Raw genomic sequence first — 27,119 nt, forward strand, 5'->3', positions numbered from 1 at the left:
TGTGCCCTTGAGCTGTCTCCTTTGTTGTAAAAAAAAAAAAAAAAAAAAAAAAAATTACAACTAAGCCGTCACTGACCTCACTATAACAACTTCCGTAATAGTTTGTTCTCCTTCCTCTTAAGTCATTCCAAGTATCCATATTCAACGCAATCTCGACTTCAATAACTTCACTATTACAATATGCTACCTAGAATCCCCCCCCTCTCCCCCCAACACCACAACCACGATTTCAAAACAAACACAACCGTCATCTTTTCTTATCCCATTAAAATCTGCAAGAGTTCAATTTGCACCTCGTCAACCTATTAGTAACTCCTTCACTACAACAAGCTTCTTTTTTAGACCTCTGACGCTTTGTATAACTTCTTTGGTCTTTACACTCTGATCTTCCTTCCTTTGTACCGTATCGTTTAGTTATATATATTTTTCTTTTGTTTCCAGTATCCTTATATATCAACACGAGTATAATGACAAACCTATACCTTTCCTCATTCAACTTAAAACCTTCTCTATGCATTCTAGGTTACTCCATTCCTCGCCCTCACCACTACAATCATACTTTTAAAATCACCACCACAATCACTATTACCACCACGACCTTAATGACAAACCTCCTCATCTTTCCTCTTGCATTTTAAAACCTACCTTAACTTTTCCAATTGGACTTAAAAACTACCCTAACTTTTCCAAATGCACCTAAAAACTACCCTAACTTTTCCAATTGCACCTAAAAACTACCCTAACTTTTCCAATTGCACCTAAAAACTACCCTAACTTTTCCAACTGCACTTAAAAACTACCCTAACTTTTCCAATTGCACATAAAAAACTACCCTAACTTTTCCAATTGCATCTAAAAACTACCCTAACTTTTCCAATTGCACTTAAAAAACTACCCTAACTTTTTCAAATGCACTTAAAAACTACCCTAACTTTTCCAATTGCACCTAAAAACTTCCCTAACTTTTCCAATTGCACCTAAAAACTACCCTAACTTTTCCAATTGCATCTAAAAACGACCCTAACTTTTCCAACTGCACTTAAAAACCTATCTGTATGCAACCCACGCTAGACGAATCCTTTACTCGCTTTCATCATTACAATCACCACCACCATCATCACTATTACCACCACGACCTTACTGACAAACCTCCAAGCTTTACTAATTGCACTTAAAAACCTATCTGTATGCATTCCACGCTAGACCAGTCCCTTACTCGCTTTCATAATTACAATCATCCTTTAAAATCACCACCATCACCACCACCATCATCACCAACAATACACCCGCATCCACACTTCCTCTTCCTCTTCTCATGCCGCCACATTAATTACCACCACCACCACCTCCACCTCCACCTGCTCTCACCACCACCTGGATTACCTCGTCGCCCCTCCCTCCCCTCCCCCCCTCCAGAACACATGTGGGTTACCTAAAATCGTTTCGGTGTTTGCCTCAACTTCGTCATAACCCAGGAAACGTTCTCTCTCTCTCTCTCTCTCTCTCTCTCTCTCTCTCTCTCTCTCTCTCTCTCTCTCTCTCTCTCTCTCTCTCTCTCTCTCTCTCTCTCTCTTACATCCTTCCTTACCCCTTCCCTTCTCTTCCCCCACTCATTCCCCAACCTCTCTCTCTCTCTCTCTCTCTCTCTCTCTCTCTCTCTCTCTCTCTCTCTCTCTCTCTCTCTCACACACACAAGAAAAACCTGAAATACGAAACTTACGAAACAAAGAAAACGCATCCAGAAATAAAATAAAATAAATAAAAAAAGAAAAAGAAAAACACGTAAAATAAAGTCTTCAGGCGTAACTTAATTAAACAACAACAGCAACAATAACAACAACAACAGTAGCACCTCCCCCCCCCCTTCCCCTCCTATCCCTTTCACACCTGCGTTCAAAATTCACTTTACTTTAATCTCACCTGTAGTTTGCAGCGTCATGGCTTCTCAGTTGCCCTCCAATACACACACGATACCAAAAACACCGACAAACAGGTACACACACACGGGCCAACTCGGGAACCGCTCTAATTAGCAAGTCCAAAACACCAGGTAAACTTTCTCAGGCGCGGCGTGCGACCTCCCTCTCGTAAGTCTGTCTGCACACTGGCGCGGGTTACGGGCAGCAGCTGTGGCTCGGTGGGTGACAAACTCGCTTATTCTTATCTCCCCGCAGCTGCTACTCGTCCCAGCATACACCAGCTAGTCTACGAGCCTCAATCATCCTTGTCTGGGTTGTATTTCTCTCTCTCTCTCTCTGACTGCCGTATACCGCGTCCAGGTGCAAACGAGAGGGGCAGAGAAGGGAAGGGAAGGGAAGGGTAGAGAGGGTTAAATAGCGATGTGGGAGAATGAATGCTTAGAGAAAATAGAATCGTATACATCTCTCTCTCTCTCTCTCTCTCTCTCTCTCTCTCTCTCTCTCTCTCTCTCTCTCTCTCTCTCTCTCTCTCTCTCTCTCTCTCTCTCTATTGTTACGTTTGTCCTCACGCCTCGCACACGCCGACCACAGGAATTCAGGATGTTGTTGTGCTTGATACGTCTCTTCCTCGTGTCCTCAACTCCTCTCTCACAAGCCTCCTTTTTTTAACTTCCTATAACTTTCCTATAACTTAAACTTCCTGTCGTCACCTTCATAAACAAACCGCCCAGGAAATCAGAAAAGAAGTCATCATCTCATTTGGCTTAAGGTTTAGGCAGAAATGAAAAGGATAATAATTCTAGAACGCTCAAACCCTGAATGACGAAGCCAACTCTACAAAAATGGGTGTCATGTTGAAAAGTTGATGTAGACAAAAACCTGGAAATCGCTGAAAAATGTGTTAGGCGATTATTTTATGTGGGTGACGCTGTACTTCTTTTTTCACTACTTCCTATACCCATCCTTCTCTGGCACTGATAGGCACATATTCTAAAACCTTTCGGGGGTTACACAAACACGCACACTCGATAAGGTTTTCGCAGAGGTGATGTTAGTAGTATTTCCATGGACAGTTTTATGGTTTTATGACCCTCGTGATAGTTTGACGAGGCTTCCGCTGCACCATGAACGTGAAGAACACTCAAAAGCACCCAACTTAATCTCCTTTATGGCCTCGGGAAATAGCGTTTGTGAGGGCCGACCGTGTGTGTGAATATGGCCGCGAATCACAGATGCCTACCGACCTTTTTTCACACCGTATTCCTATTTTATGAACGCCTTAATCCCTTCCCATTCACCTCCCGTTCCTTATCTTCACTCCTTTAACTCTTCTTCCTCCGTTTCCTTTCTCCTACCTCCTCCTCCTCCTCCTCTTTCATTTCTCCTTACCAACATTCATCTTTCTCACTTCATCCGTTTCCTATTCCTCCTTTTCTTTGCTCTTTCCTCTTCTTCTCATTTGTTTTTTACGGTCCTTCTTTCCTCCTCCCTCGCTACCCAGGATTAAAAAGAGAGAGATCATCTACACGCAGTGGGGAAGATTTACGGAGCTTATCTGCGATGTTAGTGCGCCGCGAGTAGAGGATCTTTCGCTGACTTCACTCAAACGCCACCTGGATACTAATTAACCAAGCTTACCTAGTGTTACCTGCCTGTTAGCGCCCGGTCCTCTCTCTCTCCCTCACTCTCCTTCACCCTCCCACTAAGGCTCCGAGCAACCAAACACGCGGGCACTGAGACACGTAGGGCCAAATTCTTAAACATTTCGACGCCCAAGCACATTTTTGACAAGGCTTTCGTAGGTATTTGGGGCACTTCCAGGGGTAGTTTTGAGATCCTGGTGGTAGTTCAACGCCCTTTCTGTACCACGAACCTAAAAAAACACTCATCACAGCTCGATTGATGCCCTTTCTTTGGCCTTGGGAAATTACTGATGCGAGAGAAGGACGCATCTGATTATACCACCACGTAAACTCTTGAGGTCACAGAGAGACTTGCCAAGAGGGTAAAGATACGATACGAGGGAATAAGAGGACTCAGCCACCTCGATAACAACCTCCACCACCACATGCTACGTCGCCACAAGCACCGAGTCCATTCACGGTACAAAGGAGTGGGTGGTTTTACATGTTTTATGGATATTCTTTGAAGTTTGTATAAATTAAGACTTGATTTTGTGAGAGTTAAGAGTGTGAGGGATTTGCTCACGGATTCTTTAGTACTCGATTATGCAGTGAACCATTTAATTTTCACACACACACACACACACACACACACACACACACACACACACACACACACACACACACACACACGCACACACACACGGAGTATAACTTGTGCGCGCGGTTGACTTGTTTTTTTTAAAGTTTGCCTAAATTTAGCTTCTTTTTTATTTTATTTTTGGGTGCGTGGGTATTGTGTGTGAACCTTCCCTTTGTTGTGGCGAATATAACGCACGTGGTTGACTTATTCTTTTAAAATCCTTCTAAATTTAGCCTTTTTCTTTCTTCTTGGGCGCGTTGGTATTGTTTAAATCATCCCTTTGTTGTGGTAATTATAGCTTTAAACTTTCCACCCACAGCAAAATAATTATAGACGTGAACGATTTGTAATTTTCAAGTTTGTATGATTTTAACCTTATACTGCTTGAGTTCTCTTGCGAATGTTCACTCTTTGTATATATGGTTGCTAATACGTTTGACCGATCTATATTCACCCACGACAAGAGTACACAAGCTTTATACATTCTTTTTGCTAGATATGTATTAATTTAAGTTGTTGATTGCGTTGTTTATTTTGTTTTCCCGTCCTTGTATGGTTAATAAATTTGAGCCATTAAATCCTCAACAAACGACAAGAGTACACAAGCTTTATACATTATTCTTTCTTGACCTGTATTAATTTAGGATGTTACTGATTGCGTTGTTTGTTTTGTTTTCCCGTCCTTGTGGTATAGTTAATAAATTTGAGCCATTAAATACTGAACAAACGACAAAGGTACACAAGCTTTATTAATTTCTTTCTCTTCATCTCCTATTAATAAATCTGTAGTGTCTCCTCCTTTCTTCTTCTCTTATCTTTCCCCCCTTCTTCATTCTCTTCATCTCCTATATGCAGCCTCGTTCTCTTAACTCTTCTCCCTTCTCCATTCTCTTCATCTCCTCTGTGCAGCCTCCTTCTCTACCTTTGAACTGTTAAATATTCACCTACGGCAAGAGTTCACAAGCTTTAAACAATTTCTTTCTTGGGTTGTATAAATTTTGCCTTTGATTACTTTGTTACTGTTCAACGAATCCTTATCAGTTGGAATAAAACGTACCAGGTATCACAAAGGACTATTACGTTTTCATGGTGTATTTTACTTATCATACGTGTTCGGTATTTCCTGTACTCCATAAAGTGTCTGTCTATCCATCTATCTGTCTTTATTTACTTATCTGTCTATCTTGCTCTTGTCCGTCCATCATAAACAAACCATTCACAAACAGACTTGCGTGTTTCTCTCTCTCTCTCTCTCTCTCTCTCTCTCTCTCTCTCTCTCTCTCTCTCTCTAACCAGGTCTAAATTCACCCACCCGCATCGCTCCACCAAACCACCCACCCTCCCTCCCTTCCTCTCCTTCCTTAACCAACCCACCTTCCTCCCCTTTCCTCTCCTACAACTCCTGCGGGCACTCTTCACCTTGGTATGGCGACAGGGCGTGGGAGGGCGTGGGCGTGTGCGCGCGTGAGACGAATGAGCCGCGCCATAAGCATACAGATTAGGCCGGCAGGAAACAAAGAAGCGAGGACTAACATCAGAGCGCTGGGTGAACTTTCCTTAATGCTTGTATAATGTGCTGTCCAGGAGAATATATACTGATCTAGAATTTTTAGTTGTGTTGTCTTGAATATTTCTGAGCCACCTCTCTTCATCTTTAATTTGCAGTCTCCTCTTCCTTCCTCTCCTCTTCTCTTGGCTTCTCTTTTTCTTTTCTCTTCTTCACTTTTAACTCTTCTATGCAGCCTTCCTCTTTTATCTCTTCATCTCCTCTATGCAGCCTCCTTCTCTTCCCTAATCTCCTCTTCTCTTCCCTTCTCTTTTTCTCTTTTCCCTTCTTCACTTTTCTCTCTTCCATGCAGCCTCCTTTTCTTCTCTTTTCTCCCTTCTTCATTCTCTTCATCTCCTCTATGCAGCATCCTTCTCTTCTCTTTCCTTCTTTCTCTTCAACCATAGCATTTACATTTTCTACATTTTCACTGTCCTTTCCTCCTCTTCCTCTGTATACCTTCTTGACAAATCTATTCCCTCGCTCTTTGCTGTACGATTAACCAACCTTACCAAACGTACTGGTCACAATACGTTTATCTATAATGACATCAACTAACCTTGCTATAAGAATCGACTCCAAGGCGGGCAAGAAACGAATATACGACTCTTACATCAGAACACTTAACCTAACGCAAAAACTGACTAAGGTAATATATCCTAGTCTGCCTCTCTGTATACCTTCTTAACTCATCCATTTTCTTGTTGTTTTGCTTTAGAAATTATGTTAAAAAGGCGGACCAAGAAACGAATTTGTGACTCTTACATCAGAACACTTAACCTAACGCAAAAACTGTCTACGGTAATATATCCCAGTCTGACTCTCTGTATACCTTCTTAACTCATCCATTTTCTTGTTGTTTTGCTTTAGAAATGATGTTAAAAAGGCGGACCAAGAAACGAATTTGCGACTCTTACATCAGAACACTTAACCTGACGCAAAAACTGTCTACGGTAATATATCCCAGTCTGACTCTCTGTATACCTTCTTAACTCATCCATTTTCTTTTTGTTTTGCTTTAGAAATTGTTAAAAATGCGGGCAAGAAACGAAAATGCGACTCTTACATCAGAACACTTAACCTGACGCAAAAACTGTCTACGGTAATATATCCCAGTCTGCCTCTGTGTATATTTTCCCGACCAATCCATTTTCTTGTTTTGCTTTAGAAATGATGTTTGTGTTGGGATGAGGGTGACGTGAGGTGGTGCAAAGGATGAGTACAAAGGTAAGCAAGACTGATCCTCCCTGTCCTTCCCTCCCTCTCTCTCCCTCTCTATTTGTTCTCTCCGACCTAACCTGTTCCTCCCTGCTCTATCCGGTACCTCCACTCTCCATAACCGCCCTCCCTCCCTCCCTCCACCCACGATAAGAACCCTTCCCCCCCTCCCTCCCACCCACCCAATCTGCTCTCTCCTCCCTCCCTCCTTCTCTCTCTTCCACCCATCAAGATTACCCTCCCTCCCTCCCTCCCACTCTCTCTCCTACCCACCCAACACTACCCTCCCTCCCTCCCTCTCTCTCTTCCACCCATCAAGATTACCCTCCCTCCCTCCCTCCCTCCCTCCCTCTCTCCCATCCTAGGCTCCCTCCACCGCCCCCCTCCCTCCCCCTCACCAGTAAGACCTGCCTGACCCCACGTCCACATGAGAGAGAGAGAGAGAGAGAGAGAGAGAGAGAGAGAGAGAGAGAGAGGGGGGGGGGGCAAAGGTTAAAATCTATGACTCATTGTTGTTTACTATACACAAATGTGAGAGATTAAAGGTCCTCTCTCTCTCTCTCTCTCTCTCTCTCTCTCTCTCTCTCTCTCTCTCTCTCTCTGTTCTGGTTATCTTCCTTCTCTTCTTCATTTCTCTCCTTCGTTCTCCATTTTCTTTCCTATTCTTTCATTTATTGCTTGATTTTATACTTTATACTTCATACTTATACGTTCTCTCTCTCTCTCTCTCTCTCTCTCTCTCTCTCTCTCTCTCTCTCTGCTTGCAAGGACCTTGGGCTACGCAGTAATTCCTTATCAGACCCACAGATGGCATTGATATCTTAAATGAATGATCGAATTAATGAATGGGAGCAAAAGTGACACTATCGTAAAGAAGAAATATAGACGTAGCAGTAGTAGTAGTAATAGTAGTAGTAGTAGTAGTAGTAGTAGTAACTGTATATCTCCGGAAAACTTCTCTAACACACACACACACACACACACACACACACACACACACACGTTGTATCTCTGAGCGCCATGAGCCGGAAGAGATAAGAGGGGCCGACGTGGACACTATCTCTCGTGATAAGGCGATAAGAGATAGAGGAAATGACTGGTCAGTACACACTCATTCTGGGGGGGGGAGATATAACCAAGATAACCCCCCTCTTCCTCTTCTTCTCTCCCTTCTCTGCTAGCTAAGACCCCCTCCCTCTTCTTCTTCCTCTTCTTCCTCACCCAAACCTCCTCCCTCCCTCTTCCTCTTCTTCCTCTCATAGCTAACAGACTCCCCCCTTCCTCCTCTTCCTCTCGTAGATAACAGACTCCCCTCTTCCTTATCCTCCTCCTCTTCTTTCTCTCACATTTTAAAGATATCCAGTCCTTCTTCAGTGCTCTCTTCCTCTTCCTCCTCTTACAGATAACAAATCACCCTCTTCCTATGCCCTCCTCCTCTTAAAGCCAGCAGACCCAATCCTTCTTCCATCCCTTCTTCCTCTCCCTCCTCTCACAGCTAACAGACCGCTCCCATGACCACCTTCCTCTTCCTCTTCCTCCTCTCACAGCTAACAGACCGCTCCCATGACCACCTTCCTCTTCCTCTTCCTCCTCTTCTTACACCCACTATCTCCAGGCGCTAAGACAGAGACGTAGGTGAATTCTTGCTCACTGACATGCGATGCTGGAATAAGCTTCTCATTTCCGTTGATAAGAGTGATATGATAAATTAACTTCAAGACAGACTCGATCTCCAATTAATGTTTATATACGTTTATTTATAAGTAGAGTTTGGCTTTAATCATTGCGTTTTATGATATGTTGTTTTAGTTTTGCTGCGAAATTATTAATATTATTACGTTTACATTTTCCAGAATCCAGAATGACGTCACCTAACTTTACGATACGTTTATACTGAAGATATTAAACGTTCGCATGGAGAATGACATCACTTATTTAACCTTACCAAACGCATACACTGAAGTCATCATACGTTTTAATCCATAATGGCCTCAAGGAACTTTGCTATAGCTTGAAATATACACGAAAATGACGAGGAAGAATGACTGACACAATGCCGATAATGACGAAAATGACGAGTAAAGTTAAAAATAATTGACACGGCGCCGAAAATGACCAAAAATGACGAATAAAATAAAATAAATGACTAACACGGCGCCGAAAATGACAGAAAATGACGAATAAATAAAATAAATGACTAAAACGGCGCCGAAAATGACAAAAAATGACGAAAATAAAATAAAATGACTAAAACGGCGCCGAAAATGACAGAAAATGACGAATAAATAAAATAAATGACTAAAACGGCGCCGAAAATGAGGAAAATGACGAGTAAAAATAAAAAACGACTTTCACGATGCTGAAAATGAGGAGGAAGAATGACTGACGTACAAGACGCTGAAGATGACAAAGCTGACGAAAATAACGACTCGATTAAAAATGATTAACGTGAACGAGGAAAATGAAGAAGAATGACGGACACGACGAAAATGACGAGGAAAATGATTGACACGAGAGCTAATTGCCCTCCCCCACCCACCCCACCCAGCGTTGCCAAAGTGTCGTACTCTGAACATTGTATTTATCATTTTTAGGCTCAAAGACTGCCGCAACCACACAAACAGCGATATAACATTGAGGTTAGCGTTAAAACTGTTATTTATTGATGCCTTTTGTGTTTATTGCTATAGTTATCGGTCAGAAACTACAATGCAATGCGATGAGTACGATAATTTGGCAACAATGTCCCTACCCCTCTCCCTCTCTCTCTCTCTTTCTCTGATATCCCTTACCCCTCGACCTTCCCCATGACCCGTTTTCTCTGGGACGAGTTTAAACCACTACTGTCGCCCTATTTCCGGTTATGCGAGTTCGTTCTAAGACTTAAGGATATGACATAAGCCCTTACGTGTGTGTGTGCGTGTGTGTGTGTGTGTGTGTGTGTGTGTGTGTCCTCTGCTTTTCAAGTTTTAATAATGTACAGAAATATATTACAACCACACAATGAAGCCTTTAAGAGTGAAATAATTGATGTCGTTGGATGAATATGTACAGTTAAAACCCTGAAACACACATAATAATAATAATAATAATAATAATAATAATAATAATAATAATAATAATAATAATAATAATGGGATGGGGAGCAACATATTAAACAACAACCATTAAAATCAAGTAACATATTAATTGTCAACAAATTCACCATCAAATTCACCATCAAATTCACCATCAAATTCACTATCAAATTCACTATCAAATTCACCATCAAATTCACTATCAAATTCACCATCAAATTCACTATCAAATTCACCATCAAATTCACCATCAAATTCACCATCAAATTCACCATCAAATTCACCATCAAATTCACCATCAAATTCACTATCAAATTCACCATCAAATTCACCATCAAATTCACTATCAAATTCACCATCAAATTCACTATCAAATTCACCATCAAATTCACTATCAAATTCACCATCAAATTCACCATCAAATTCACCATCAAATTCACCATCAAATTCACTATCAAATTCACCATCAAATTCACCATCAAATTCACCATCAAATTCACCATCAAATTCACTATCAAATTCACCATCAAATTCACTATCAAATTCACCATCAAATTCACTATCAAATTCACCATCAAATTCACTATCAAATTCACCATCAAATTCACTATCAAATTCACCATCAAATTCACCATCAAATTCACCATCAAATTCACCATCAAATTCACTATCAAATTCACCATCAAATTCACTATCAAATTCACCATCAAATTCACCATCAAATTCACTATCAAATTCACCATCAAATTCACCACCAAAAAACCCCCATCAAATTCACCATCAAAATCAAGGTTACAAAATATCTTGCATGCCTTCCAGTCCTCCAGTCACACACACACACATGCTGCGAAGAACACACCCATGCCCATGCTCCCCACACCTGCCTCCACACCTGCCCCTCTCATGCACAGGGCAGGCTACGGTTATGCGCTTAAAGTCCACTCGAAACCAAAATATAGGATAGTTAGTCACCCAGCATGCAAGTCCTAAATGGTACTTCTTTTCCCATTCTTTTAGTATTATAGATATTTGAGATGGAGCCTGACTTACTGTATCCTCTTAGCAGTCCATGAGAAAGTATGTATTTGGTGTAGATTTAAAATTCCTCCTTGTTTAAGTTATATAAAGAAAATCATATACGTTTTCTGGCTTTGTGTGAGATGTTAGACTCTCAATGACAAATGAGTATTACTTAAATATTATCCCCCATTTAATATGTTATGAAGAGTCCCCTTCTAAATAGCATAACAGTTATTGCTTCAAGGGACAGTTTACTACTTCCATACCATTACCTCTCTAATGCATTGTATAGAGTCACCTTCTAAAGAGCATAATAGTTACTTTTTCCAAGGATCAAATAGGAGTTTAGGGGCTCAGACTACTACAGCAGACCTATGCCAAATAAATGAAGGTAAAAGTCAAGTTGAGGGCACACACTATGGCCATATATGCTACAAGTACTATAAATCCAAATAAAAATACCTGGTTGTAACTGCACTTCAAGCTCCATGTACAGGTAAAATCACTATCATATCACATGGATGAGTGGATGTGATTATATGTCTAAATGAATCTTTAAAATGGAAAATATGGGTACTTATATATATATATGTATCATTTCCCTCTAGCTAAATAAATGTTCTAAAATTTGTGGGCCTGTATTTAAGTGCAACAATTCTCCTTGGCCAAACAAACGTCCTTTTATAATATGTGTACCTCTATGAATATGCCAGAGTTACCCTGCCCAATATATGTTCCTCTAAAATCTGTGTACCTCTATGTATGTGCCTCAGTTCCCCTACACTGGAAGAACATACGAGTGCGCGTGGGACAATACCTGTGGGGGCAATGTACTCAGTGGGAGGCGGCGTGGTGGGGAGGCTCGTCAGGTTAAGCTGTGACTCGTCTTCGGGGTGGGAAAGAAAACACAAGGCACATTAAGGGACGACCGACACCATTCCAGTCCCCCGTCAGTGGCGTGGGAGGAGACGCAGGCTTTGGCAATAGGTTTTTACATTATTTTTGCTTCAGTGGTTAAACGGTTTCCTTGAGCACCATTGAAACACTTATCGAGGAGGAGAATCAGGCTTGGCAATGTTTTTTTTAACTTTTTATTTTGGTTCCCGGTAATTAGTTTCCTTACGCATCACTGAATTACTTTTTGAGGAGGTGACTCAGACCCTGGCAATAGCTTTTTACGCTCTTTTTTTCCTCTCATAGATTAAATAGTTCCTCCGAGAACCACTTGACTAATTTCTCTTACTGAGGAGGAGATGCAGACCTTGGCAATAGCTTTTTACGTTCTTTTTACCTTTCAGAGATTAAATAGTTTCTCTGAGCACCACTAAACCAATACCTCTTATCGAACAATTAGAGTAGAGTGGTTAATTTGGGTTCCTATTACGACTATTAATAGATGCACCTTCAAGTATTCTCTCTCTTACATTTTTTCTATTCACGGTAATTAAACAGTTTCTCCAAGCATCACTATACTAATATCTCTTATCAGACAGAGTAGAGTGGCTAATTTGGGTTCCTATTATGACTATTAATATATGCACCTTCAAGTGTTATCTAAGTATGTATAATTTGTATGTAATTATCTCTCGGAATAAACTGTCTCCTTGGTGATGGCTCATGGGGCAGGAATTAGGACCTCTCTCCTTGCAAAACTGACCTCTCTTCTTGCCACTCCTTCTGATAACTTTGCAGGGGCAGCGATAAGTGCGATATTTTGTTTTTTTCTCTGTTTATTTGTGTATCGAGCTGCTTCTTCTACCTCTGTTTATTTGTGTACAGAGCTGTTTCTTCTACCTCTGTTTATTTGTGTATAGAGCTGTTTCTTCATCCTCTGTTTATTTGTGTACAGAGCTGTTTCTTCTACCTCTGTTTATTTGTGTACAGAGCTGTTTCTTCTACCTCTGTTTATTTGTGTATCGAGCTGTTTCTTCTACCTCTGTTTATTTGTGTACAGAGCTGTTTCTTCTACCTCTGTTTATTTGTGTATCGAGCTGTTTCTTCTACCTCTGTTTATTTGTGTACAGAGCTGTTTCTTCTACCTCTGTTTATTTGTGTATAGAGCTGTTTCTTCTACCTCTGTTTATTTGTGTACAGAGCTGTTTCCTCTACCGTATAAATAAATATATAAGTAAAATCATGCCTGGACCTGAACCACTGCACCGAGGGACAAGACACGGTAGCCACTCTCTCTCTCCCACACCACTGACGGGAAGATCCAAAGGGTTGAACACAAGATAAAAACAGGCACAAAGGAAGCATAACACAGAACAGAATCATAAACATCAGTGGGTAGTACACATAGACGAAGAAAGAAAACATGCTAATAAAGTGTTGGTGGTGTTTCCCTGGCCATGTAAACTCCGATCTGTTCCGTTAATACCAACAACATGAAGACCTATTAGTAGTCTCTCACTCACCAATTAAAACCTTCTGTGAGTTCCTGTTATTAACCCGGTAGCAGCGACGGGCCAAATTTGTGGCTTTACCGTGTAGCAGCGACTGGCCAAATTTGTGGCTTTACCGTGTAGCAGCGACTGGCCAAATTTGTGGCTTTACCGTGTAGCAGCGACGGGCCAAATTTGTGACATGATATAAACCCCCCCAAAATAGATGATACATAATCTGATCACAAATGCTTTGATATATATTATGAAATAGTTTATGTGAGGGGTGATTTTTTCTCATTTTTCTCGCTTAGAGGGACCGTTAAGAAACATGATCCCCGCTGCTACCGGGTTAAGTTATTAAGACACAAAGCATGCTATTGGGTGAGTTCCTGACATTGTTATCTACATCAATTCCATTAGTGTGAAAATTATCTGTATGTAAATAAAATTGTGTAGCAGTTTCTATTAAGTTGACCTATCCTTTCCTCTAAGTGTTGGCTATTCTCTCCTATATATTGTCTTTTGTGTGTGTTTCTATGAGCTTCTATAACAACAGTTTTTGGGGGTCAAGTGTTGGCTAAGAAAGAATCACAAATCCTTCACCAAAATAAAGTTCAGGCAACATAAACATTCACATTCCAGAAACTATAAAGGGAATCGGAGGAAAAGACAAGCAGGAAGATGGAATTGAAACCTGTTATGGGTCTATACAATAACAAAGAGGCTTGACTACACAAAAGGAGGAATTGAACTCTGCATCTGTTCCATTAGTCCAACAAAAACTCCTATATCTTCTTTTGCTGTGTTTTCCAGAAGCTCCTGTTATAATCTTTTTTGGGTCAAGTGTTGGCTGAGAATCAATACGTCACACAAATCCTTCACCAAGATATAAAGATCAGGCGACATAAACATCCACATTCCAGAAACTATAACAGGAATCAAAGAAAAGACAAGCAGGAAGATGGAATTGAAACCTGTTACGGATCTATACAAACAGGCTTGAGGACACATAAAGAGAGAATCAACAAGGAGAGGAGAATCAAGAAACCAGCGAAAAACCAAACCGTCCTTACCTTCACTGTCATGGGTCAGGAAGAAATGAGCACCAGGCCATCCGGGCAGGTGACGCACCTGGAGAGAATAGAGATGTGATGACCTGAGAGTGAAGAATAGAGATGTGATGACCTGAGAGTGAAGAATAGAGATGTGATGACCTGAGAGTGAAGAATAGAGATGTGATGACCTGAGAGTGAAGAATAGAGATGTGATGACCTGAGAGTGAACTGTCATGGGCGTCTGGAGGGAAGAAATATAAACGTCACGACCCTGAGAGTGGAAAATATAGATGTGACGACCTGAGAGTGAAGAATAGAGATGTGACGACCTGAGAGTGAAGAATAGAGATGTGATGACCTGAGAGTGAAGACAGAGTAGCGATTCTCTTTTTTTCTTTTTTTACAGTAAAGGAAGATCAACACTCACTAAGCCAGAAACACAAAGTCCTGATGGCCATTTATTGCAGATACATTTAAATTTAAGAGAATCATTATAGACTTCCATTGACTTGCGGACTTTTTTTCATTATTTTTTTTTTCCCCCCCCCTGAACTGTTTCCCTTTGCTTGGTGGAGGTTGAACGAAAACTGTGAGGGTTAGTGTTTCCTCTGCGCCGCGACTCACCGCGTGTGACGGAGCGACAGTGACGATGTTTTTCCCGGTGAACTTGTTAGCCTTGAAGATTGCCTCCTTGCGCCAGTCGGTCCAGTACATGGTGTCCTCGAAGACTGTGATGGAGAAGGGGTGGGGGAGGTATTCGCTGGAGTGAAGCACCGTCTGGAAGGGAGGGACGAGCTCAAGTTACCTTCTACTGCCTGTTATTTATTTGCTTTTTACAGAAGAGGCAGCTTATGGGACAAAATTGGGGAAAACAAAGCAAAACAAAGAATCAGTATAGTCTGGAAGGGAAAGGTGTGGGGTTCTTGAAAGGTCTGGACTTCCGAAGATCTCGAAGATTCTCAGCAATAAAAAAAAACATAAAAAAATATCTGGAATTTGAGATATCGGACTCACAGCCCCTTCTCGTCTTTATTTTTACCGACCCGACCTGTCACACTCACATTAATTGGAGCCCAAAAAGGGACTTCCACGGAAATTTCCACTCTCGGCTATTTCTCAGCATGGGGAGTTCATGACAAAGAGCTCAAGTTATCTGTTATGGCCTGTTATGTATTTTTTTTATTTACAGAAGAGGCAGGTTAGAGGGGGACAAAAAGGTGAAACAAAACAAAACAAAAAACTAATCTTGGTATGTAATATGTATGCAAAAATGTGTTCCAGGTTCCATTATGTTGGTCTATGGTATGTATATAAAAATGTCTGCCAGTTTCCATTACGTTGATTTGTGTATAAAAAATATGTTCTAGTTTTCATTATGTTGATTTATAGTATGTAAATAAAAATGTGTTCCAGTTTCCATTACATCAATCTATCCTTTTGTCCGAACGTTGGCTAGTCTCTCTTAACCCAGTAGCTGCGGGGATCATGTTTCTTAAAAGCTCCTCTAAGCGAGAAAACTGAAAAAAAATCATCACTCACACAAACCATTTCATAATATATATCAACGCATTTGTGATCAGTTTATGCATCATCTATTTTGGGGGGGTTTATATCATGGCACAAATTTGGCCCGTTGCTGGTACACGGTGAAGCCACAAATTTGGCCCGTCGCTGCTACCGGGTTAATCAAACAGCCACTGCACGGAGACTCACCCTGCGGTTCGAGCCATCAAAGTTGACTGAGTAGATGGAGTGGAACTTTGAGTCGCACCAGTACACCTTCCGCAGCACCAGGTCCAGCGTGAGGGCATTGGGCCAGCGGATGCCGGTCGTAACGATGGCCTGGGAGAGGGATAAGGACGAGAAGATAAAGTTACGGGAAAGGTTTAATCATTTCCATAGACCCAAGAAGATAAGATGGATAGAGTAAGATGGATAATGGATAGAATAATATGGATAGATTGTATATGAGAAGACTTGACAGCGGAGGAACTGGAGGAACAGAACGTGAATGATTGGTGTAAATGGAGATAGCTTAACAGGAACAGCGACTCCATAATGAAAGAGAGGAAAAGCTGAAGAAGAAGAAGAAGGAGGAGGAGGAGGAGGAGGAGGAGGAGGCTTAAGTAACTGTTGTAATCTGTTTTTTCATGTAATTTCACAGTAGTAATCTCATCCCCATAATTAAAGATAGGAAAAGCTGAAGAAGAAGAAGAAGAAGAGGGGTTAAATAACTGTCATCTTTAGTTTTCTTCATATAATTTCATAAGTTAGTCTTTTTTAGGGTTTAGAAATTCATATACTAACCCCGTTGATAAGAAAAACTCAAGAAGAAGAAGAGGAAGAAGGTTTGAATAACTGTCATCTTTTCTTTCTTCACATAGTTTCGTAATTCATCTTATTTAGGGTTAAGAAATTCATGTACTAACTCCCTTGAAAGACAACTAACCTCTCGCATATTCCCATCCATGCCGGCCCTCTCAATCTTGGCTCTCTGTCCCCAGTCGGTCCAGAACATCCAGCCCTCGGACGGGTAGACAGCGATGGCCCGAGGCTCCTGAAGCTCACTCTTGATCAGCGTCTTCCTCATGTCCCCGTTGAAGTCCGCCACCTTGAGTGAGAGTGGAAAAAGAATGTTATTAATATCCACATAGTTAAAATGAGGGAGGTTAAAAATGCGATACGAAAACTTTGAAACCTCTTCTGAAATTGACCTCTCTTGTGATCACTCGTTCTTTCCTCTTTCATTGGAGCCGCACCTGGCAGGATTTTTATTGTTTTTGTATTTCCAAGGGTGTGTTGTAAGGAAATGCTTAAAGAGAAATGCACTAAATGGGGAATCTACTGTAGTTCTGAATTTTCATCTACATTGACTTGAGAGAAACGTACTTCGATGGTGTCCGTGTCTGTGTTGGTCCAGTAGATGTGGTTGTACAGCCAGTCCACGGCCAAGCCATCCACTGTGGTGACATCATTTGAGATCACCACCACCTTCTTGCTGCCTTCGTCAATCGGTGCTCTGGAAGGAAGTAACATCAGTATTGTCAGACGCCTCCATCATCATCATCATTTCATCGACGCCTGTTCCTAGGAGCTCCCATCAGTTTCCATCTTTCTCTATCCAGACACTCCCTCCTTGCCTGCTCAGTTTCTCAAGGATCTTTCACCCCTCTCCCTAACGTACTCCTGCACCCTATCTCTCCATTTCACTACAAATGCCTAAAGATGCTTCCACCCCTCACATACTCTATTTCTAATGGTCAAAAAGGAGATTAACTGAGTTCTTTTGAGTTTTTTTAGGTTCATGGTACAGAAGAAGGGTCCGACTACCACCAGGGTCACTAAACTATCCCTGGAAATGACCAAAACTCTTATGAAAACTGTGTCAAATATGTACGCTTGGGTGCCGAAAGGTTGAAGATTATGGCCCTAACTTACACCATCGAAATCATCACTAATATAATGTTTACTCTTCAAGACTTAAATGTGCAAGTATTAAGACCCTGACAGTAACAATCATATTCAGTATTTAACATAGCTATTGCATTTCTGGTAAGCCTTCAACAGCAAAACACAGGAATTCAACAAGCAAGCATCATATTCAGTATTTAACATAGCCATTGCATTTCTGGTAAGCCTTCAACAGCAAAACACATAAATTCAACAAGCAAGCATCATATTCAGTATTTAACATGGCTATTGCATTTCTGGTAAGCCTTCAACAGCAAAACACGTGAATTCAACAAGCACTGATGTAAATACTTGTGTTATTTCCACAGGAGTCTAGAGAAATACATCACAAGCTCTAAGAAACACTAATAGCAAAAATGCACGTCCTTTGGGTTAAGTTTATATTGATTTTTTCTATTTTTTTTTTTTACAGCAGAGGAGTCCATTCAAGGGCATAAAAAAATGAAACAAATGTGAAAAAAAAAGCCCGCTACTCACTGCTCCATCGCACACTAGCTCGTCTTCAACTTAATTCTTCAATAGTTTAACACTGAACGAGCACCCAAAATGTTCCTCTTACTTGTATATGAGTTTGTCCTTCACGTCTGTCCAGAAGATCATCCCGGTCTTGAACACAAAGTCAAGGGCCGTTGCTCCCTTTGTCTTGTTCACTATGGCAGTAATCTGGGATAGAAGAAACACTAATTAATTCACAGTAAGTCTTTGAGTCTACACTTGAATCACTGACGACACTGAGCTCCATAGAACATGCTGCATTACGAGGAAGTGAACTTGAAAATATATCTACGTACTTGAGTTATCTAAATATTCTGTTGCATTACGAGAAAGTGAACTTGAAAATATAAATACGTACTTGAGTTATCTAAATATTCTAACTCTATACGAAAAATCAAACTTGAAAATATATGAAATTGAAACTTATCTAAATTTTCTTACCCTTATTCAAAGCTATTCACTGGGAACTTAGACATAACCAGCACCTCCAGCAGCTATGAGATTCAGACTTCATACCAGACAATGATAAAACTACGTAAATCACTGGTAACAGACAGTCTTTTTATGAGGGTGTACCAAGGGTCTAATGCTCCCTTACTTCCTGATGGTCGAGAGATATTTTGCGGATGTCCGTGAAGTGTGCGAAGAGCAGCGAGGCGTGTCCCTCCATGGCCTTGCAGCGGCTGTGGTTGTGGGGGTCCCGCGCGTAGCCTCGGACACACTCGCACTTGTAGCCGCCCTTAAAGTTGCGGCAAACCTGAGAGCACACGCCGGGCTCCAGGCACTCGTCAATGTCTGAAAGGGAAATAACAGCCGTAGAAGAAGCCAAAGGAGATGCTGTGAGTCGTGGTCGCCAACGCCTATATGGGCACAATACTTCGGTAAGAGGTAAATTAAGCATAGAATTCAAAGCCCGTCATGATAATCTAACACCTTGAAGAATAGCTACTCGATCTATACATTTATCTGTGAGGCAGCTTTTGTTTTAGGGGCAGTAAGTAGCGGGCTTTTATTTTTCATTATTGTTTTTGTTTTTTTAAGCCCTTAATGTGTCTCCTCTGCATAAAAAAAAAAAAAAATAATAATAATAATAAAAAAATATATATGAAAAAACTTGGAAATTCAAAGGATAAGCTGTTTATACATTTTGTGCTTGTGTACTTTTAAATCATCTCTCACAAAGAAAAGACGGAAGCTAGCAAATATGGGATCAGCTTTAACTGTTGAGGTGTTGATGGATGAAAAAAAAAATAAAAAAAAAAATAAAATAAAATAAATAAATAAACTCCCTTTGACATACCATACAGCCAAGTACTAACCTTCACACTGGGTGCCATTAACAAGCATGAAGCCTTTCTTGCACTTGCAGTAGGAGCCGGCGCGGGTGTCCACACAGATCTGGCTGCACCCCCCGTTGTAGCTCTTGCACTCGTCCTTGCCGCAGGTGCCGTCGGTGGGCTCGTCGTTGGAGTTGCCGCAGTCATCGTTGCCGTTACAGACCAGCTCCATGGGTATGCAGTGAGTGCCACAGTTAAACTCCTGCTCCCTGTCACACTCAGGCGCTGCAATCAAAACAAGTGGTGTGTTAGGATACAGTCTAACCCCTTGACTGCGGATTTCCTACAAGACCTCACCATACTACAGGAATGGAGCAAAAAGTGGCTGCTACAATTCAATGAGGAAAAATGTAAAGTCATGCACCTTGGGAGAGGATATCCAGCACACCAATACCACATGGAAAACACTCCACTATCCACCACAGAGGCAGAGAAGGACCTGGGACTATATGTTACCAGGCAACCAGTGAAAGGCGAATCCGTGCCAATCGCAGCGGACAGGCTAAAAAAGCAACCTTAAATTCTCGGAACCACACCAACTATTTATCTGATGTGACACTTCAGGGGATGTTGCAGAAAAGAAACTTCCAGCACAAATATATATGAGTGTCTATGAGATATCAGACAGCTCTTTTTGGTTCAACTCGCCCTACAATTTGAAATAGATATGACTTATATTATTACTTTATTGGCAATGCATATCACATACCCTCATTTGTGATCATTGAAAAAAGGTATTACAAAATGTTCCTGGAAACACAAAGACACAATGAAACATGAGAAAAAAACTAGTGTGCGTGTGTGTGTATGTGTGTGTGTGTGTGTGTGTGTGTGTGTGTGTACAAAATGGAGAGGGAAAGAGAGAGAGGAGGAGGAGGAGCCTAATCTCATGTTAACTCACCACAGTCCTGTTCATCGAGTCCGTCTGAGCACTCTGGGAAGCCGTTACACTTGAGGTGCTCGTTGATGCAGGACTGGTCCCCGCACATGAACATACCCTCGGGACACTTGGTTTGGCACATTTCTGGCTTCTCGTCGTCGCCTTCCTGGCAGTCTGTATCGCCGTCACAGAGCCAGTCCCGGCGGATGCAAGGGAAGCCCCCGATGCACGCATACTCGTCTGAGCGACAAGTGGCGACGGGGCAGTCCTGGAATTTTTTATATTATTGGAAATGTATTAGTTAAAAATATGCCACAAAACTAAACAGTCTGATGAGCAAGTCTTTTGGGAGATTTAAGTACTCTAGCGTAGACACTTGTGTGAAATCTATCTCACATTGACGCTGCCCCTCTTCCCCCTAAGGCTGTTTATGATTTGTTTGAGTGATGAATAAATTTAAGAGTTAGTATGAAAGTTGACATCTTCAAACCTGGGTTTATAAATAACAAAAAACAAACAAACAAATGAATTTTACACAAGAATCAGTGATACTAATCAAAACATTAATCTGTAAGGAAGTATATACAAGTTGTGGGACGAGGAACACAAGCTGGACCATGAATGCTCTGATGACACAAGTGACTTGGTGACAATCAAAAGTGACAGGCTTCATGATTTTGCTTTGATGATGGACTCTTATTGGCTACCAAGATTTGTGTAATGAAAGTATTCACGTCTAGAATGTTGAGGGCTGAGACAAACACAATGAAACGCTTATGAACTGAGAGGGAGGGAGGAAGGGAGAGTAAGGAGCAGAAGTATGGGAGGAGACAGGGCAGCTGAGTATGGACAGGAGTGTGCAAAGGAGTCTGTGGAGATTTAGTTGAGAATATTCCTCCAGAGTGGACGTGAGGATAGAAACATTGTACGAGCAGCTTGGCGTGAGGGATGTGAGTCACCAGTGCAGTGTTTGAGTCTGGTGGAACAGAAATATGTAGAGTGGAGAAAAAGAAAAATAATGCAATCAAACATTTTCCAACAAAAATTGAGAAGATGTATTGCAAAAAGTGATGAGGTAATACAGGATCATCTCAGAGGAACACCTACAGAAACAGATTATCTATAAACAGCTTGTGTCTGACACAGAAAAAATTGGAGGAAAGGTGAGGCAAGGCAAGGCAAGGCAAGGCAAGGCAAGGCAAGGCAAGGAGGGCAGAGGTGTGGCAACTGAAAACTGAAGTGGTTCACGGATCTGAGGAAAAGGAAGTGTCTAGACTAACAAAACATATATAACTGCTGTGGATGACTGATTCTCAGAAAAAAAGGGGGCATTTGGTTTTCATGAGCTAAGTATCTTTAAAAATATTTCAGCTAAAAAACATCACAAAATATTACATATATTGTAAGCCTCCATGGGGGCTTGGAGCACAACATCTAGATCCAGATGTTATCAACTATTAGCTAGACTATTTGTTATTTCATATTAGTGCACACTGGCCCATGGCAAGTACCAGTGACAGGATGCTGTGTGTGAACTACTAGCAACCCGGAGGAGCTCAAACCCACACAGTTATGCAGGAAAATGAAGTGTTTGCACAGAAGCACCAACACCCACCAACATGCAGGAGTCCTGGGGTGGTGGGGCTCAACCCTCCAACTGACTCCAGTCTTGAGGTGCAGTCACTGATTAATGGTTATGCATTATTTCATCTCAAGCCTTACCCCAACATTCCAGCATTCACTAAATAAAGTGTTTTTATATTTATAATCTTATTGAACATTTTGGAACATGCTTATTTAGATAAAACAGAATATATTACAGAAATTAGAATGGAAGCCCAGTGCAAGGGTTAACATTGCAGCTAAAAGCACAAACTGACTCTCACACCAAGACGCACGCCAGCAGCCCCTTCACCCAGGAGTGTGCTCACCCCGCCCACACACACACACACCAACACAGCTCCTCACAAACACCTCAGTAGTCACTATAGTCTGTTCAAAGTGTTCCTCAGGTGCCTGGGTGGCTAGACCTGTCCTGAGTGGCTGGATTCCTCTCTGGCTGTCATGGGGGTTGTCTGTCAGTCCCTTGTGCTCATGTGCCGCATGCTTATATTATTTGCCTTTGCTTGGCTCATACACAGGATGGACAATTATGGCTGGCACCAATAGACTTGGCAGTTACTGTGAAACTTAATATGTTTATAAAAAAGTATCAAAACCAAAAATAAAGAAATTATGAAAAGTTTAAGTGAAAAATCAGCTCCAAAATGTGTATGACGTAGTAGTGTATATATCATTGCCATTTGCAACAAAAGTCATTGAATCAGTGCTGATATAATCCATTCAGCCCTATAAAGCGAAGTGTCCTGCACACAGTGGTATGAGTCTGTTCTGGGAAATACACTCGGGGTGTTTGCAATGTCCACCGAGCCGCTGAGTAATGTAAACGCGGCTGGATGAGTCCGTAGAGTTTACCGCGGAACGCTTCGCCCGTAATATATTTTTTGCCTCGTAGGCACGGGAAAGTTGGTGGCAGCCTGGTGGAAATCCTACTGAAAAAACTTATGCTGATCAATTTGCTGGTGCTGAATGTGTTTGGACATTTCCAGAGACTTTATGTTGTTGAAGTAAAGAAAAACATTTTGTGTAAAACAGTTTGTTACCACACAGGCTCCACAAAGTTGTTGGGAACTTTGAGTAACAAACTGCAACATTGCTTTGTCTCTTAAGTAAGAACATTTGGAGGACGAAAGAAGGTGGTGCTGTTGCTGTTGCTGCTACTACTACTACTACTACTACTACTACTGTTACCACTTCCACTATCTAAGTTCTGCATACTATCACTGATGAGTCTAAAGGCATTCACCAAACTGTCCATCTTGTGTAAGAGGTGAGCTAAGGCAACTAATAAAGAAACCACGAGCACAAGAGCTTGTGAGATTGACAGATGACTTCCAAGAGAGCGAGGGAGGAGGCCGGCCAATCAGGAAAGGTGCGACACACACCTCCTGGGCACCTGAGGAACACTCGTTTTTTTTCTTGCATCCTAATTTCAAATATGTTTTCCTGGCATTCTAAGGATTTCAGATAAGTCATTATTTGCATTCGTTTCTTGTTATTCATGAGACATTGAGGCCAGAATCACAGGCTAAGACTCTGGAGGCTTGCATATCCTCCAACAAGCCAGAATGTTGATGGGTATACGAGACACTGAAGGGGTGACTTGTATGGACTCCAGTTCTTCCCATTCGTTCTCTGTCTTTTAGCATCCTACCTCAAGAGAAGCTCAGAGGGTCAAATCTTAACAACCCACAATTCCATTTCCCTCGCTCAGGGGTATAACCATGAAAATGCAAATACATAATGCAAATGCAAAATCAGACCCATTCAGGTACGTCAGTTAACGCGGACGTCTTTTTGTGTGAAATATCGGCAATTCATATCCAAGATTGCCTTGCTGAGGTAAGTTACAAGTCTGCTCGGCATTAAAAGTATATGATGAACGATAATATACGGTAAGTAACAAAGAAATATTCTGCATATGATAGGCTCGACTTGCTCCAACACTTATTTTTCTGTGATAATTTACCGTGGCAAAATGCTCCATAGCTATCAGTGTTAAGTAAGTCTGTATTTGTGTCCGTCCAGGAGGGAGAGAGGAAAGTAAGCGACACAATGGGAGGAAGGAGGGAGGATTTAAGTGGTGTCCATGAGGGTGGTGACTCTCAGAGACAATACAGGGTTTAAGGATAATGTTTCACAAGAACAATACAAATCATAGTGAAGGTGTCTTAGAGGGGGAGTGACGACGCTTAATCATTATCCAGGATCACGGGTTCAAGACGCTAAACTTCTCTTACATGTTCGTCTGTCCCGTCGTGACAATCCACTTCCCCATCACAAATCCAATCTTTCTCCAAGCAATGCCCATCTCCACACGTCACCTATATAATGAAAAAAAGGGAGACAAAATGTTGACAAAGCAAACACACACACAAAAAAAGAGGAGGGGGAGGGTTTAGTCGACAGTTAGTTTCTCGGCAAACTGTCTTACGTGTTCGTCTGATCCATCGGTGCAGTCTTCACTGCCGTCACAAATCAGACTCTTGTCAATGCAAGTTGCATCTGGACAAGCAACCTGTTGGATCACATGTAAGGCATTTCTGACTGCAGGGAAATTCTTCAAGCGAAAATGACGAGAAATATTTGCAAGCAATTGAGCAGCTAAGTTTTAAGAGCTATTTGGACCTTGAATTACATATAGCAGTTGCTGAATATGACATGTGGAACAATGTATCAAGATTTGGAATACAACATTAAAACTTCAATTTGAAAATATGAAAGGAAAACTGCAACTGTGGAATTATGGATGATTTCAGAAAAAAGGGAAAAAGCACAGTAAAAACATGAAGAAGAGTTAACTATCACTGCATATATAACACTTAACATTTGCACAATATAAGGACATGGACTACCAACAATTTCCTTCACATTTATATTTCACAAAACCAACATACGACTCCCTGAATTATGTCACAGTGAACCAAGCCTTTGCCAAACCCCCCCACACGAGCCACACCACCCCTGTCCACCCACCTGGTTGATGGAGCAAGTCTTGTTGGGGCAGCTGACTTCATCGGAAATGTCATTCTCCCCGCAGTCGTTGTCGCCGTCGCAGTGCCAACGCTTGGAGATGCACTTCCCCGAGGCACACGTGAACTGCTCCGATGTGCATGTGGTATCTGAGGGAGGGGGAGAAGATGTGGGTGGGGAAGGGAAGGATGGGAAGGTGGAGGAAGAGAGAAGATGGAGGGAATGGGGCAGGGGAAGGAAGAGAGTAGGTAATGTGAGGAAGGGAAGGATGGGAAGGGTGAGAGAAAAGGGAAAGGTGTGAGGAAGTAAAGGATGGGAAGGTGAAGGGAAGGATGGGAAAGGGAAGGAGGTGTGAGGAAGGGAAGGATGGGAATGGGAAGGAAGAGGAGGTAATGAGGGTATGGGATAGATGGGAAGGGTGAAGAAAAAGAGAACGGAAAGGAGATGAGGGGAAAGAAAGGACGGGAAAGTCAAGGGAAAGAGAGGGTGGAGTTGAGGGGAACAGTTACTTAGAAATTGGTTATGAGTTAAATGAGTTGAAAATAGTTACTTCAAAGGCTTCAATGAATTTTCCAACCCTTAAAAAGCATGGAAACCTGCTGATACACACTAAGCAATGATATCCTGCCCCGATTCACCCTTTCCGTTGATATGTTTTCTTGGAGAGCATGAAGAATTGTTACCGGAAAGCCGTAACTCACTCATTCCAGCACCTCTTGCCTCTATCCCTCGAGTCAGCAACACAACCTCTCTTTATCAGCAACACAACCCCTCAAAACTAGCAACACAACCCGCCCAAATCAGCAACACAGTAAAAAAATTCATAACACCTATCCCTGCAAAATCCAGCTCCCCGAAACCTCCCACCCGCAACAGACACTCGGACTTACTGCAGTTGACCTCGTCGGAGCCGTCATCGCAGTCCGCCGACATGTCACACACCCAGTTGAGGGGGATGCAGTTGGATTTGTTGCCGACGCTGTGACATGTGAACTCATCTGCTTTACACACAATTCCCGCTGAAAGACCAAGACCGTGCGAGTATTAGTTATGGTCCTACAATTATGCCGGAAATTTTTGATGTCGTATTAGTATTCATTCATTAGTATTCATCATCATTCATTCATTGGTGTAGAGGAAGGGGGAAGGGGGAAGGGGAAGGAGAGGGGGAACACGCCTAAAACCTTAATATATCAAAGGCTTCCATGTTGATGTTTTCCCTTCTTCCTCTCGTCCTTTTCCTCCCCGTCCTCTTCCTTCTCCATCTTCTTTTCCTCGCTATTGTTGTTGCTTTCCACATTGGGTTTATCATATTGTATTCCCCTCTTCTCTTGTTTTCCTCTTTATTGTTCTTAACTTTCTTTTCAATTCTACTTTATTCTTCTTCTGTCATTCATACTCCTCTTCCTCCTATTCCAATCTCTCTCATCTATTTTCTCCATTTTATCCTCATTCCCTCTTCCTTCCCCTTCCTTATTTTCCTCCTTATTCTTCTTATTTTCTTTCCAGTTCTAATTTTCCTTCCTTCCTTCCTTCTATTCCAGTCAATCTCTCTCATCTATTTTCTCCTTCTTTTCATCATTGCCTTATTTTCCTCCATATTCTTCTTACTTTCTTTCCAATTATACTTTTCCTTCTTCCTTCCTTCCTTCCTACTCCTCTTCCTCCTATTCCAATCAATCTCTCTCATCATCTCACTTCTCCACCTTTTCCTCATTGCCTCTCCTCCCTCAACTCCTTTTTATCAATTATGTGGCTCTGTTAACAATACCATACACCCCACCTTCTTCCCTCACACCTACACACCCTCCAGTTTCTCCTCGCACACCCTCACACCTTCACACACACCCTCACAT

At 41.7% G+C, this 27,119-nt stretch overlaps 1 protein-coding gene across 1 annotated transcript in view; it reads right to left on the reverse strand.

Moving 5' to 3' along the window:
• LOC126980202 (low-density lipoprotein receptor-like) overlaps positions 1-27,119 on the reverse strand; it is a 144,109-nt gene that overhangs the window by 21,432 nt on the left and 95,558 nt on the right. The window contains exons 3-16 of the mRNA XM_050829836.1: positions 26,154-26,282; positions 25,267-25,412; positions 24,725-24,808; positions 20,692-20,938; positions 19,773-20,015; positions 19,052-19,248; positions 18,518-18,621; positions 17,377-17,506; positions 16,937-17,098; positions 16,201-16,329; positions 15,112-15,264; positions 14,564-14,728; positions 10,906-10,925; positions 10,154-10,752 (exon numbers count right to left, since the gene is read on the reverse strand). Coding sequence (XP_050685793.1) covers positions 10,154-10,752; positions 10,906-10,925; positions 14,564-14,728; positions 15,112-15,264; positions 16,201-16,329; positions 16,937-17,098; positions 17,377-17,506; positions 18,518-18,621; positions 19,052-19,248; positions 19,773-20,015; positions 20,692-20,938; positions 24,725-24,808; positions 25,267-25,412; positions 26,154-26,282 — 2,508 coding nt within the window. The remainder of the gene's footprint in view (positions 1-10,153; positions 10,753-10,905; positions 10,926-14,563; positions 14,729-15,111; positions 15,265-16,200; positions 16,330-16,936; positions 17,099-17,376; positions 17,507-18,517; positions 18,622-19,051; positions 19,249-19,772; positions 20,016-20,691; positions 20,939-24,724; positions 24,809-25,266; positions 25,413-26,153; positions 26,283-27,119) is intronic.

The sequence above is a fragment of the Eriocheir sinensis genome, chromosome 43 (assembly GCF_024679095.1).
Source record: "Eriocheir sinensis breed Jianghai 21 chromosome 43, ASM2467909v1, whole genome shotgun sequence".
Lineage (NCBI taxonomy): Eukaryota > Metazoa > Arthropoda > Malacostraca > Decapoda > Varunidae > Eriocheir > Eriocheir sinensis.